General features: G+C 36.2%; 1 protein-coding gene across 7 annotated transcripts; it reads right to left on the reverse strand.

Moving 5' to 3' along the window:
* Nucleotides 1-827: 827 nt before the first annotated feature.
* On the reverse strand, nucleotides 828-14,622 carry LOC133856979 (pre-mRNA-processing factor 39-1). Of its 7 annotated transcripts, none has more exons than XM_062292056.1 (14): nucleotides 14,484-14,622; nucleotides 11,941-12,440; nucleotides 11,396-11,505; nucleotides 9,846-10,075; nucleotides 9,039-9,206; nucleotides 8,125-8,488; nucleotides 7,494-7,637; nucleotides 5,647-5,799; nucleotides 5,427-5,543; nucleotides 4,027-4,110; nucleotides 3,790-3,939; nucleotides 2,476-2,775; nucleotides 1,702-1,815; nucleotides 828-1,151 (listed from the first exon to the last, which is right to left on the reverse strand). In XM_062292056.1, the coding sequence occupies exons 2-14, from the start codon at nucleotides 12,404-12,406 to the stop codon at nucleotides 1,035-1,037; spliced, it is 2,517 nt and encodes an 838-aa protein (XP_062148040.1). In that variant the 5' UTR covers nucleotides 12,407-12,440; nucleotides 14,484-14,622; the 3' UTR covers nucleotides 828-1,034. The 7 variants fall into 7 exon arrangements, with proteins under 7 accessions (XP_062148040.1, XP_062148042.1, XP_062148039.1 ...); XM_062292058.1 differs by having other exon boundaries at nucleotides 11,941-12,448; XM_062292055.1 differs by lacking the exon at nucleotides 14,484-14,622 and adding an exon at nucleotides 13,427-13,477 and having other exon boundaries at nucleotides 11,396-11,499; nucleotides 11,941-12,448.
* Nucleotides 14,623-16,162: the final 1,540 nt, after the last annotated feature.

Consider the following 16,162-nt stretch of genomic DNA (forward strand, 5'->3'; position numbering starts at 1 on the left):
ATATAGACCCAAATTAATAAACAACTCAATTTACAAAACAAACAGCTATCAATTTAATCACAACAGATAATGTCACCATAATCAGAATGAGCAAAAAATATATTAACACAAATTAGGTAACAAAGTGAAATTTATTTATTTTTTGAAGATCTCTTGAAAAAGTAAAACCACTCGAGGGACAGCAAACCCTAAAGACATCCATTATAAAAAGACTTAATGATAAAAATTGTTGTAATTACAAAACCTTTGTAAATTTGAAATTTATGATATGTTAACAAGAAATTATAAAGAGCTTATGATCTGTTGACTCTGAAGACTTAAAGCATTTTTTGTGATTTGAAATGCTAAACAAAAACTATGAGAAGTTTATGATCTTTTAGGTTCATGAACAATGATAATCTTCTCTCTTAACAAAAGGAATAACGCCTCTCTTCAAATTGATGAGTTGTATTTAATGGTTATATAGAATTGGAGAAAATAAGACTTTTATACTAAGTTGGCCACACCAAAAGGCAGGACAACATAAGCAATATGTTATTGATTTTTCATTATTTCAGCTCCAAAATATATATATTGACTGAACCCTAGACCTAAAACTTAGGTCCAAAAATGTATTGACATTGAAATTGCCAACTAAAAACCTAACATGAAGCGGTCACTCACGTCTGTTCACTGAAACAGTAAACATAAGGGCCTGGCAAGCACCAAGCCAACCGATCCTTAGCTGTTCGACTTTAAACCCCAGTGAGGAAGGCACGTCTATATATCAAGAGTTGAGTATAAAAGGGCACAACACAAGCACAAATTTCTCCATAGAAAACATGAAATAAAAAAAATAAAAAAAATTTTTTAATAAAACTAAAATACAATTGCTAGTATCACAACTAAAACAGGGACCTCTCAGCCCTTGAGTCTTGTTAGCTACACCATACCCATGTCTAAAAAACTCATGGTACGGGTCAGGTCTGTGAAAGACGAAAAAGTTAACCAATAGATTACAGCCGGCAAAACAGTGCAAGAAGAGTCTTGCCATTTCAGTAGTAACTCCCATAATATGCCTGAGGAACTGAAGCAGGTTGCTGGGCTGGGGCCGCCATCGTTACTGCTGCAGTGGGTTGTGCTGCGTAATTTTGTTGTGGGAAGGCCTGCTGCTGAAATTATAACCAAATCTGTCAGCTTTAGAAATTTTGTGTGTGTATGTTTGGGGGGGAAGGGAATAGTTTTCATAGTCCAACTGCCTTTTTTTCTTAACTGTTACAAAGATTAACATGCACCAAAGGGATTAAAGGTGTAATTCACAGATAAAGATTCCAAGCAATTTTGTTGTTCGAATTGTTAGCAATCTAGACAGCAAATATGAGAGAGTTCCCATGGTACTCATCTGCCCAAGCAAGTCTCGGATAGCCTACCTAGTTGTTTGGGCAGGTGAGTCCCATAGGGACTCTCACATTTACTGCCCAAACTGCTAACAATCCGAACAACAAATAAACCATCCAAAGAAAAAGAGATAAAGAGGGAAAATGAAAATTCAGACAAAATAAAAAAGAAACAAAAACAAAAACAGTTCCAATGTAATATCACAAAAGACATCGTCAATGAGTGACTCAACTCCAAAAAGTGATCATTATAGCAGCTTGCAAAAAAATAAAACATTAGAAAATTTTCAACCACAACAAATAAGCGACAAACAATACTAGGTACCTGTGCAGGATATGTACTAGGATAAGTCCCATAAGCGGCAGTTTGTGGTGCTGCTGTTGCTATTTGCGGATTAGCGTAGCTGCTTCCATAACCACTATATGCACTGTATGCAGCCTGTTGCAAGATGCCATTTTAGGAAAGAACATCCATGAAAAATGAAGGTCTTTCAAAAAAAAATTGGGCTAGTTTAAACAACCTTGCTTATGCACATGCAATTGGAAATCTATTAAAACATTATCAGCACATTTAATCTTGAAAGAGGGGGACATGTTCTCATTATACATGATAGCAGATGATCTTGAAAGAACCAAACTCACAGTTCGCATAACAGTCTGTCTTGTTTATTACGAGTGAAAATTAAATCCTCAACTACCCAAAATTCTTGATTCATTCAGGACATGGAAACAACACTTGGCACAATGGCTATTTTAGATAAGGGCATAGTCGAGGTCAGTTGTTTTGAGCACAATAGTTATGCTGCTTTTTCAGGAGTTCTAAAATAAATAGTTTTGCACCGACTAAAGAAACACAAAGAAATAAATTCTCCCCAATCTGCATTAACACTTCTACCCATTTGATACATTACTTAGCAAACTTCTTAACCAACAAAACGCAATCATTGGAAACAACCAATACTAACCATGACACGGAAATCCATATAATGTGGAAACTATAGCAAGCTAGTAAAAGATTTTCCTCAGCCAGCCCATGTCAAACAAGTAAAATTTGTACAAATGCATGTAAACAAGTTATTATAAAGAAATAGCAATCTACCTGTTGGGTATAGCCAGGGGCCCACTGTTGTCCCTGTGCTTGCGTAACTGGTGGCCAAGCTTGAGGCTGTACACCATAACCAGCTGTCCACTGGTTTTGCGCACTTGGATATGCACCCATCAAAGACTGGGCAGGTGAAGGAACAGAATAAGACTTGGCCATCTTCGTTTTATCTGATGCTAGAAAATCCTCTGCATGGCGCTTTTTCAATTCTGAGGTGCTTCTATGGGGCAAGAAAAGTTTGGCATGCCGATCCTCAGCCTTCTTGATAGATTGTACATCTCCATAGACGTTCAGAAACTGAAAAGTCCATGCAAGCACATGAGATCTCGAAGCAAGTATAATTCCTTGAAGGAAAAAACAATATCAACACAAGGGAAATGGGTGTTTGTCATTCTAGAAGATGTTCAACTTAGATGCATACTAATTCCTAAACTACACACTTATCTTTAAAGAGTAACAATTATGGACAAAAAAATGTATAAACTCCATTATAACAATATTAAGGGCAATTACTCATCGGGACAAAATAATTATGATGCATTGAACATTAAAAAGACTTCAGCCTCAAGAACACGCGCATTACCATTCAGCCCAAACCCATCCCATCAGACCCAAACAACAACTCCTTATACAAGGAAAAAGCATTGAAAGCATCAATCAAAAATCAAATAGAATTTTTTATTATTATTATTATTTTTTTTTGGAAAAAACAAAAATGTTCAACAAAAACATTGGAAGTGCTTATTGAAATTCCACACAACTGGAGAGGATCTTCTGTCTACTGCCACAATGCCAAGTTGCAGATAGAAGACAAGAAAAAAGAGCTAACAGACCTTTAACCAAAAAAAAAATGCACAAATTTACAGCTTTTGATTTGCTTGGAGCAACTATCTAATCTCAAACATACAATTCTCAAAACGGAATTAGGAGTATATGAGCAAATAGTTTTCAGCGGATAGTCTGAAATTACTTCTTCAATCTTCCCATTTTTTTTTTCAAGATTTGAAGTTAAGGATGCAACTGAACCAACAACTTCACCCTCCACTCTGTTCTTACCAGGAGAGGAAGTGTTATTAGAGGTAGAGCTCCGAGTTCACCCTCCCCTCTATTATTCAAATTCAATTTCTTTATTAAAAAAAAAAAATTTAAAACTATATAAAAAATTTAAAAAAAAAAAAAAAAAAAGGATGTTGCAGAAACCAGAAACCTGAAACTTGCCAGACAAGATCTTACACAGAAAACAACACGTAATACTTCTATCTTTTCCACTCAAAAAGTCATGTAATCATAAATCACTGCTAAACAATTTACCTCCAAAAAAATGCAAGATAACTCTTCCCTATCACCCGGACTAGCAACATTGGAGCTCTCCAGGTCAGAAACTATGAACTTAACAACCAAAGACTCTAAATAATCGATTCGCTTTGGTAAGGTCTGAATTGCCTCAAAATGTATTAAAGCCTGCAGGTTACAGAAGCAAAAGCGACATGTTAGTTGTAAGAACATTATTGAGATGATATTAAAAAAATGTCAAAGAGAGAGAGAAACCTCAAGCAGTGGTTTTGAAAGTTGCACATGCTCAAGTGCTTGAACTAGAATTTCCCTAGCTTTTTCTGCATTACCAGAAACCTGCTAACAAAATCAAATTGAATGAGAGACATCAGCTACAATATATTGATATCAAAACATAGATCAATCACCAAAATGCCCATGGGGAAGTACCAATGGATGAATACAGTACTAGGCTTATGGGGGCTATATCAGGAAATTCAGTTCATTTGACAGAGAAGAAACAACCAACATCTAAAAGAGGCAGAAACAAAAGCTTATTTAGATTGAAACACTCATGTAGCAAGTCCGGGTAGTTTGCCCTAAAGTAGAATCCGGAAAGTGTATTTTAGCCATGTTCACCTTGATAAAGACTCCTCGAAGAAAAAGAAAAGGTAATAAGAAACAAAAACAACTGCAAAATCTCTGAAGTTTAAACTTGCATAAGTCGTAAGCAGTGAAGAGAGATTTTTGAAAAAAAAAAATAGGGTTAAATACCCCAGAGGTACCTGAGTTTTACGTGTTTTTAAATTTAGTACCTCAGTTTCATTTCGTATCACAGGTAGTACCTAAATTTGGAGAAAAAAAAAACCCTAGGTAGTACCTGTTAGATTTCTCGTCCAAATTTCAACTTCTCGCCACGTGTCAACCGCTGAGGTTGACACGTGGCACCACATAAAAAAAATTAAAAATTAAAAATTAAAAAATTAAAAAAATGATTAAAATTAAAAAAAAAATGAAAAAAAAAAGAAGAAAAAAAGAAAAAAAAAAAAAAAAGAGGGGTGGCTGAGCCACCCCCTTGGCCGGTCTGGGGTGGCCGAACCGCCCCCATGGCCCTAGGGGGTGGTTCGGCCACCCCCTAGGGCCAAAACCCTTCAAAATTTTTTTTTTTTTTTTTTCAACTGTGGGGTGGCCGAACCACCCCATAGGGGGTGGTTCGGCCACCCCAGACAGGCCAGACCGGCCAGACCGGCCAAGGGGGTGGCTCAGCCACCCCTCTTTTTTTTCTTTTTTTTTCTTTTTTTTTTCATTTTTTTTAATTTTAATCATTTTTTTTTAATTTTGTAATTTTTAATTTTTTTTTTTTATGTGGTGCCACGTGTCAACCTCAGCAGTTGACACGTGGCGAGAAGTTGAAATTTGGACGAGAAATCTGACAGGTACTACCTAGGGTTTTTTTCTTCCAAATTCAGATACTACCTGTGATATGAAATGAAACTGAGGTACTAAATTTAAAAACACGTAAAACTCAGATACCTCAGGGGTATTTAACCCAAAAAAATAAAACAAAAGATGAGGAGTGGAAATACAGTTAGGTCTTGAGAATCAATCCAAACAAAAATCATTATATCTATAAGCTACACCAAACACACAACACACAAAGATGTTGCCCAACCTACCATGTACAAAAACCGAGAGTATTGCGCATACAACATCGGTAATGTCTGTGAATGTTCTTTTCCCTTTTCAATTGCAATCGCCTGTTCATACAAAGAACAAGCATCTTCCAGATTCCCCTGCAATAAAAGAGAAAAGATTGAGTGGAAAAAAGAAAGGAAAAAAAAATTAACCTATTTGTGGGAAATTGGAACCTTAAATAGTGTTCTTTGTCCAACATACCAGCCGATGTTCCATATTAGCATGCTTAATAATTGCTTCAATAAGACCAGGTGAGATTTCAGCATTTACTAGTTGATAGGCAGCTCTAGCACCAGGTATATCCCCATTTTGTTCTTTAAACCGAGCAGCAAAAAGGTGAATCTCTGGTTGTCTCTGTTATAAATTTGGTGAAATAAAATATATCATATATAAGGGAATTCAATTAAAAAATAAAGACAGTAAATAACTGTCATATCTCATGGCTGAACGCTAACATAGGAAGACGAAAATAGATAAGACTCATTTGCAAACAACATTAATAGTTCAAATATATCATGTTATAAATTTTTTTCTTGATGATATGAGGGAAGCAATTTAAATTCTCTATAATTAAAAGAAGAACAATTCTTGAAAGGTTAAGAACTAAATGATGGTTGAAAGGGTCTTCCAACCCAGAATCTATTTAACTAACAAAGAAAGGGAAATAGAACACAGGCAGATTACAGGAGGGAGAATTGGCTTCCTATACAAGTTCATGAAATTTCTTTTTAACCCTCAATTTAAACTATTTAAATAGTAGCAAAGCGGAAAATTTATTTTTGAGAAGTGTTTTGGGTTGGTTTGGCAAAATTTTGACATGTGTTTTGGGTTTTGGAAAAGGTAAAAATTTAGAATTGATTTGGTGGGGGCTACATTTGGAAAAAGTGTTGTATGTTTGAAAATTCGTTTGGTAAAATTTTGAAAAGTGCTTTTAAAATTTTAAATAATAAAAAATTGAAAGTGTTCCCCCAAAGGAAGGAAAAAAAAAAAAAAAAAAAAAAAAAAAAAAAAAAAAAACTATTGTAGTTTACACTACATGGTGGTGGCCACCAAAGCATCCATGCCAGACTGTCCTAGCGGCCACCACAAGGCCACCAAACATTCATGGTGGCCACCGTAGAGCCGCCGGACGTTCTTGGCAACAACTGCGGGGCTGCCAAACATTCATTGCAAATCGCTAGTACATGGCAGCCAACACGGGGCTGTCGTACATCAATGGCAGCCACTGTGGGGGCCACCGGACATTAATGGCAGCCACTGTGGGGCTGCCGAACATTGATGGCAGCCACTGTGGGGCCGCCAGAAGTTCATGGCCACCACAGCAGGGTGGCCGAAAGTTTATGGTAATTATTTTTTAATTTAGGTACATTTAACCAGCAGCCTCCACACCTAAAAAAATAAAAATAAATAAATAGTTGTACATGGATAATCTATACACATGGAAAATATATATATATAGTATTTAATTTTTATAGCATTGTGTTTTATTTTTTGAAAAATGTTTTGTGAAAACTGTTTTTGTTTTGAGAAGAGTTTTGTGTTTTGCTTTGAAAAGTGTTACTGGTGGGGTCGCATCTGAAAATCCATTTGGATAACTAATATTTGGGAAGTGAAAAGAGTTTTGGAAAAGTTTTCCATACAGATATATTTGAGAGGAATTTTCAGCATTTGAAAAGCAAAAACCAATTCTGAAATTTTTGCCAAACATACCCAGCTATACTCATTTTTCTACCCTTCCCTCCAGCCAAACAACAGTAAGGAAACTAAACTTCCCTTACTTGTCACTCCCCTTTATCCCCATCCCTCCTACCAGAGTGTTAACGCTAGGCGCTTCTCAGCCAAAGAATGATAAGCCAGAAGAGAAGTAGGAAAATTCTTGTCCTATTCTTCAATTCAACACAGCCAGCAAGGCATGTTGCTTCCTCTTCATCTCCTCTGGCTCGAATAGACCCATCCCAAACTTTATTTTCCAGTCTCCTGCTGTACTTTACTTCTCTATCTCTATCCTAATGTCTCAATGAAGAATATTCTGATGGGGAATTTCATACCTTGACAAAGACTTGGGTTGCCCGAGCAAGAGCATTATTTGCAAGATCCAAGCAAGCACTAGCCTCCATGCATAAAACATAACGTATCCAATACTCGGGATAATTGGCACAAGCAATCAGGCATCTCTCATATAACTTGACCACCTGATTCACATTAAAGGAAAACAACATCACATTATACAGCCATATTCACATTAAATTAAATAGGGATATCACAAAGCACAAAGGAGATATGCATAAGATATACTCCGTTAGCGGAACAGAGGGGCCCCTCAAAAACGAAGGGAGGGACCCTCCTTGCCTGACAGACAGATGGTTAGGAAGATAAGAAGACACCTGCATGCATAACATTGGAACTTTAAAAAGAATAAAATTTACTATACAAACACATCATCAACCTGGAACGTCCACTGACAAATGAGGGATTGAAGTACTTAGCCTTAAAGAAACCAAATCGAAGGTCCATGCTTTAAGTCTCAGTTCAATTTCCCGTTTAAAAAGTTGCTTCATCCAACGTTTAGCCAGTAAAGAATATCGGGCAGCAGATATTACTTAACTGTAAGTCAATTGTAATAAGGAGGACAACTAAAAACTACAAACCAGAGAAATAGAAAACAAATAACTCAAATACCTTGTTAAAGTCACCTTCCCTTTCCATAAAATCCAAATAGCTATGCCAATTTTCAAGCTCTGCAACGTTGAGGGGCCGCACATGAAAGTATGGCCTCCTAATAGCTGTTTCAAAACCAATGATCTTAGAATCGACCTCTTTAGCTTTCCTATACATCTCTTCTCTAATGGCGATATACTTCTGCAACTCCTCTGCTTCTGTTAAGCCAGCACTTACAGGTTTAGGAGATTGTTCCGCAGCATCAGGATGAACCTCTCCCTCGTTTGCTTGGACACTAGCCTCTGAAAGTGCACCTGCTGCTGCAGCAGCTTCTTCAGCAGTCCTTAATTCAGACAAAGGTCGACTTGCAGCTAACTCCTTGAAGCTGTAGAACCATAGGCACCAGGGATGTATATAAAACTTCAAAAGGGAAATCTTATGCAAAACAACAAACAAGAGGTGCATAACACCATATCTCAATAAACAAGACATGAAACCACAAAATATATATATATATGACCAGGGAGACATCAACTAAAAACAAAACTCAAATCTTGAAGACATCAGGGGCTCTTTGGGGAGATACAAAGATGTTGTAATTAAAGGCATATATGGAGGATTACAAAATAAGCAATTGCAATCTGGCAGGATATGTTCATAAATCCAAGGATATCAAGCTTACTACAAAAATCCTCCCTCAAAGTTAGTGAACCAGCAAAGATCACAATTAGGAGTGAGGAAATATCCAACCACACTAATTCCAAAACCCGCCACAAAGGCCTTCAACCAACCCAAATGTGCTCAATGCAACACTGTACGAGCACAAGAAGTTTACAGGAAACATAGAGCTAACATAAGAAACCTAAGCCCACAACTAAGGAGTACGAGGCCGATAAATAAATATATGGGCAACGTAAAAGGAGTCAAGGAATTACCTGTTAAAATATCGATCCAACTGTTGATTTGGATACTCCAAAATCCTGGTGTAAATCATAGCAAGGCGGCCCCATTCCTGCTGCATGTATTCATATTCAATATATTTATCCCAAAGGGCGAAAGACAGGTAATCTGTTCCAACATAAGTTAATCCTCGTTCAAAGAGCCTGAAACACCATAAAAATAAAATATACTGTGATTCTATAAGTAAAAGCATCAACTCAGTTAACACAAGCACATCCATGAATGGGTGACAGTGACACTATGACAAGGAGAAGAAACAATTCATTGTAACAGCATATCACTTCCAAGCGCTGCATTTACCTTCCTGAAAATAAACCATACTATGTCCGAGAAATGGAGCAGTGAAAGAGGCCATCTTAGCCCTTAACCTGACGAGATCTTCCCAGCAGCAAATTGCATATTGATGCACCTCAGAGTGTCAAAGTTTAAGGTAGCCATACTTCAAAGATAACTACATTACTATGGCACAGTCCTTTGGAGAAAAAGGCAAGAAAAGAAGGGGTATAACGAGACAAAAGAATTGAAAAAGATCCTAAAGACAGCTACCCTGTACAGTAGCATCAAATCAAGGGTTTGCACATCAGAAAAAAGTATTTCTGAAGTGCATTCCCATCAAACCTTTCCGCCATAAATGTGAAGAATCACTGTTGCAGGCATACTGAAATGATGTTAGCAGCAAAAAATCACTATAGCCTTGTGACTGAGGAAACCATGCAATCATGATCTCCCAACGCCTATTAACAAATAATAATAATAATAAGACATAAATCAACATCTATTACCTTCGGACAGTGTCTGGATCTCCATATGTGCTAATGGCAAATATGCAATAATGCAACCACATGTCCACCGAATAGGTCACTCCTTGAACTGCCCGTTCATAAACCTCCACAACTTTATCAACCGAACCTAGGTGCGCCTCATGGTCTGCATACTTTTTCCAATAACCATAACACAAAGGAAATTCTGCCAGAAAAGCGTCATAAACTTTTCGTATTTTCAATATGTTCTCCTGCACGAGGGATATAGAGGAATATGTTAGTTCCACCAGGACAAGTCCTCCAAAGCGCAGAGACAAAATTATATTAAAGAAATAATAACACCAACCACATAATTGAAGGGCAGGAATGTAGAGAGCAGAAGTTTGAAGAAAAAACTAGCCACGGCAAAGGCCTATTGCTCTAAAGAAATATATCAAGAGAATTCACATCAAAAAGTATACTGAATTTTGAAAAAGAGAGAAGAAAAAACAAAAAAGAACAAACACATTACAAAAATTTCAAAAGAAATCATGTTCGTTACACATTTACTAGTATACCATATTACGCAAACCCAAAAAAGGAATCCATCTAAACAAAGAAAATACAGATTTTTACAGAAGCAACAGCCCATAACGTGTTATTTTCACATATGCTCACAATGGCGCTCTAGGAAAATATTTCATCTCAGGGGCCACAGAACCATATAGCCCTATAGGGAGCCTCTACATTCAAAAAACTTGAAACTATCATATATAACAAAACTCGACGTGTTATTTTCAGATTGTTTTTGGTAAATTATAAGAATTTATTAGTAAAATTAGAAATCTCAAGTGTGTCACGACGAGGTTCTCTTAGAGATGAGAATCTAAAATAAAATAAATCAAGGAAGTTTAAAAAGAAATTATGTTTTGGATTTGATGGACCATATTGCAAATTCGTAGTTACTATGTGCAAAGTTGATATCCCCATTCACAAGACAGGTTAATAGAAATTTGTTTCCAAACAAAAGGGTGAGAACATTTTAACACCTAGGTATGTAAATAGACTAGTAGTGTTTCAGAAAGCCATAATGTACATATCAACCAAATTATCAGAAAGCTAAAGAGAGATACAATAAAGGCCATCTTTGAAATTGCATGCCATCCTGCCAATTTGTAGTCACCATCTAAAAAGGTGATATTCCCTTTCAAAAGCCATGTAAATGGAGATTTTTTCCAACCAAAAGGGCAAGAACATACTAACATATAAGCATGTAAATAAAGTAGCACTGTTTCAGAAAGCCAAAATATCTACACATACAAAGATGCATATGAATGAACAAATGTCTTAGTTGTCTTGTTAGTAGGCATGTAGATTGACCTGCAACAACTAGTTCATGTAAGGTATCAGACAGATAAAGAGAGATGCAACACAGAACATATTTGAAATTGCATACCATCGTGCAATCTAGCATGTAAATAGATAAGCCCATCAAAACCACATAGCCAATTGGTTGAGAACCTTCCTCGCAATAAAAGGTTGGCAAAATCAACTGAATGATTCATCATACATCTGAATTAATGATCACATACCTGCGCCACCTTCTCAGTCTCTTCAATCAGGGAAGTCCATGCATTAAAATCTAAAGAATTAGCCCTCACAATGTTCCACAGTCGATCTTCATCAGCGGACATAGCTGGTACTACAAATAAAAAGGAAAAGGGTTTAAAACAAGATCAATCAAACCAAGACAATAAATACATGGAGCAAAAATCATGAAGTTCAATATCAGATGCATCTGTCTAAAACTTATAAGTTTTCTATAAACAAAGATCAATTCAAAGCTATTTAAGCAAACAGGCTGATTTATTGGCATATTTAGCACTTACAATAAAAATAAAATGTCTGTAAAATATAATTCGAATAAGGAAGATATAATAAGTAGTGCTGGAACTGGCTTTTCAAGTTATTTCACAAAAACTTTAATGATTTCCACATTGTGTACTTGTATCATGTGCTCGTGATTTACGATGCAGATTCATGTTGCTCATCAACATAAATATAACAAATAAAAAATCACAGCCTCGTCCATAACAAATCAATATAACAAAAATTGCAGAGGAAAAAAAAAACATACCAAAACCATCAAACTGTTGCTCATCAACAGCTCTACCCACATTATCTGAAGCATTTCCGTTCTCAACTGCCAGATTTCCCGCTTCACCAACACTAGCATTAACGGAATAATTAGTACCAGCTACTTGAGACAACTTTGCTGCTGCGCTTTCTGGATCACTAACTTTCTCACTACTAACAGGTGGCTTAGGTTCAAATGTTGTATTCACATGAGCTTCTTGCATGACAGGATTAGGTTCTGTGCCATATACATTCCCATCTCCTAAATCAGAACCACCGGGAACAGTTGAATTTGCATCAGCTAGAGAAGCAGAAGCAGCAAAATCTCCAGTAGCCTCGGAAGGGGAAGCATCAGTATTGGGAACAACATTTGAGCTGGCATCAGCGTAGCCAGTGGAAGTATAGCTTGCAGGAGCATAGTCCATCGCAGCAGACGTTTCAGAAACTACTGTTTCACTGTCTCCCATACTTGATGAACAAATTGTTACTTGGTAGTATACCCTGCAAGACTAAAAGTATTACAACTGTAACTTTTGATAAATTCAGGAAGAGCATGCATAACATCAAAGCAATAAGCATTCAAATGCACCCTTACTGCATGTGTTTGCATCAATTCTTTTCAAACAAAAACGATTGCAATGGCAATCCAAAAAAATATTTGTCAACCACTAACCACGTTCAGATTTAATTTGGAAAGGTACAAGAAGGATGTTGGAGGGGGGAGGCAGCCAGGCAACTGAGGGTCTAACATATTTGATGCATGTGATGTGAAGAGTAGAAAATCAAAGAAAGAAACACAAACTAGAGTTGAGTTTTTTATTCTGTTTGCTAAGCCAAGCAAACAGAGCTCGAGCTAGAATTTTTGGCTAGTAAAAAAGGCAAGCCAAGCCCAAGAAAAAATTTCCTCAGTTAGAGGAGCAGGCAAGCATGACAAACAATTATAAGCTAAAAAATCAATTGGAAAGCAAGAGTCATGTTATTAGGTCCCCAGGGTCTCTTGGGAGCACCTTCTTGCTACTGAGGATCATAAATGACTGGAGGCACAGCTTTGTCAAGTATGAACTTGCCCAAAATGTCATACGTTAATACTTTTCTTTTTTCTCACCAATGTTAGTTTTAATTTGCACAAAAAGAGGTCAAGAATAAAAGAACTAAAAAAATGGATGTTGGTAGAACACGTATCACAGGCACGTTCTATTATCAGATGTCCATTGTTTAATTGAAAGCAACAGAATCAGGTGACAATGATCTATAACTTTTCTTCGCACTAGGCAATTATGTTCCTACGCAATTCATGTACAATGAAAAGGACCCACTTTTTCCAAACAATTGGACTTTTGTAGACCCAAACTTATACCACTCCCATGTTTTGTTTTTTAATAAGTAATGCATTTTATTAAAAGCACAGAGGAGCACAACCCTAGTACACAATAAGTATACAAGAGAAAAACCCCTTAACGAGAAAAAGAAAAAGAAAAATCTTATACCACTCCCATGTTATCCTCAGCTGGTATCATTTCCATCCCCAGTAATGTAGTGGGTTCAAATTGCAGCAATAGAGGTCAAGGTGTCGGTACCAATGGTATGGCAGCAGTAAAGAGGGGAAAAGAGGTGCCAACTGCCACATGTTACATAGTTAAAACTTAAAAACGGAGCTCAATTGGTCGCAGTGCCTGGGTGGCAGTCATGATGCAATTAAGGAGCTGCAGTGGTAGTTCAGTGGTCGTAGGCAGCAGCAACAACCACACAGATGTGTTGGAGCAGCAGTGGTGCCACGGCAACGGATATAGGTATTGCCTTGGAGGTAGGGGAATTCTGGTTAGCCTTTTTTTATATAAGTAATTCAATCTCATTAAAAATGTAGAAGGGCACAACTCAAGTAGACACAGAAAATATACCTCTAATTAGAAAGAATTCTGATCAGTTTTGGACCGTTTATAAAGTCCAATAAAGTTTTTATATTAGAGTCACAATTTCCTAAACAGGTTTTCAAGACCCATTTAACAGGAAAGTGATCTATTTGTAGACATTAGAAACTAGAACAAGCCAAAAATACAGAAATTTACCCTACATCTTGCTAAATATATAACCCAATCATCTATTTTTCTGGGTTATACCTTAATCATCTAAAACAGTATGTTTACTTGTTCAGCACAGTAAACATTCAGTATTTGGCATAATCTCCTTGTTCCTATAAATGGAGCAGGATTAAAACATGAAATTATGACCACTGAAACATTTCTTAGCGGTAAATATTGCTGTGAACATTGTGAACTAAAAGTTAACAAACATTGTGAACTAAGAGTTAACAAATGCTACCAATCTACAAAAACATTAACCACCAAAGCTAAACAAAACAATTAATAATTTCACAAAAATAAAAACCAAAACGCGTGGTTCAGATCCATTACACAGAATCCCACACCTATGTTTTCAGAGCTAAACCATAAACCTAGGGTTTCGTTTCGCACGCTAAACCCTAATTCGTACTGCGAGTATCCGAGACCGAACCGAAGGGGACAAAGAATTGCTTCGGGGGAGTACCTGAAGGAAAAAGCAAAACGGCGTCGTTTGCAGAGAGCTCTGGATTTGGCTTCGAAGGTTTTTGCTTGAGGTTTTGTAAAAAAATTGTGCAGTGGCAGCAGTAGTAGGGCATGAAATGTGGGGAGCAGATTTTATATCGTTGAGGGCGGGGTGGGGGCGGGACTTGATGCTGGTGTTGGATCTGGGCCGTTGGTAAATGGACGGTTTGACCAGGGCCGTGCGGATAAGAACGAAGAAAATGCAGTTCACCGCGGAAACCCCACCCCAAAAAAAAAAAAAAAAAAAAAAAAAAATATCACAAAACTCTTCTCATAAAACAAAACATTTTTTAATAAATAAAACAGAAAATTCTTTTCAAATTATAACTAGAAGTAAGAACTTTGTACAAATTTTTTTTTTTTTCAAATGTGGAGAGGCTATCTTGTTATATGTAAAAAAATAAAAATAAAATAGAGATTGATGTACCGGCTATTGATGGCCGCCTGACCGATGATGGCAATAGCCACGCCACCTCAATGGTCACTAATACGTCTGACAACTACTAAACAACCATCAAATGGATCGGGTGTCTCATGATGGCTACAAGGACCGTTTGGCAGCTTTGCATTAACTGTTAAAGTCAGTGACTGCCAAGATAGTTCAGTGTGGCCACCGCAGTGGAGTCTAACTCTAGCATTTTTTTTACTTTTTTTATTTTGCGAAATACTATTATTTCTTCTTGTTTCATAAACACTTTTAAAAAATTTACAAAATGAATTTTCTTTTATAGACTTTACATACAAATTTTTTTTCAAACATGACTTCCACCGTCAATTCTCATTTTTGACATGTCGTTGTTGCCACTATTATTATTAATGGTAACCATCACTATTGCTATAATTATACCATAATACCATTGTCATTGCTATTACCATTTATTTCATTATTATAATAGTATAGTTTATAATTTTTAAGTATACTCATAAAAAAAATAAAAAAATAAAAAAAAAAATAGATGGATCTATCATTGTTTTGAATTTTATAAGAGGTTTTCATATTCTTCAAACAAATGTTTTTAAAAAGTGAATATTGCTTTTTCTTTTTTTCATCAAAAAGGGAATAAAGTATGATCACATATGAAAATTTCCAAATTACAATTTGGTACGTGTATCAAATTATCAATTATGATGAGTATTTTGTTAATAAACAACTCCCGCATTATTTTGCTTTTACTCAACAAAAAAAAAAATCCAATTATTTTGCATTGATGAGATTAAGAAAATGTTTAGGGTATTATAGTGTTTATTACAATTTATTTACAAACTCACGCGACAGTCATGTAAGTGTCACGTACCATTTGTTGAAAAAATTAATTAAGCAACAAATTTTGATTGGTAAATTTGATTATTTAGTGGCTGACATGGTAAGTGACACGTGGATTGCCACATCAGTTTATAAGAAATTTGCAGTAAAAGCGATAATACTCGTAACAGCACAGCCAACACTCAGTAAAATAAAGCCTTTTTTTTTTTTTACTAAATCATCTTATAGCCCTATTATGATTATGTACAGGGAAGAACAAGGGTTTCAATAAAATAGTCAAGCAAAATAGTAAATCGCTACTTATTCTAAAAGCTTAGTGGTGATTTAACATGGTATCAAAGTTAAGGTATAAGTTTGAACCTTGATTCTACAATTTT

The sequence above is a fragment of the Alnus glutinosa genome, chromosome 14, assembly GCF_958979055.1.
Source record: "Alnus glutinosa chromosome 14, dhAlnGlut1.1, whole genome shotgun sequence".
NCBI classification, from domain to species: Eukaryota; Viridiplantae; Streptophyta; class Magnoliopsida; order Fagales; family Betulaceae; genus Alnus; species Alnus glutinosa.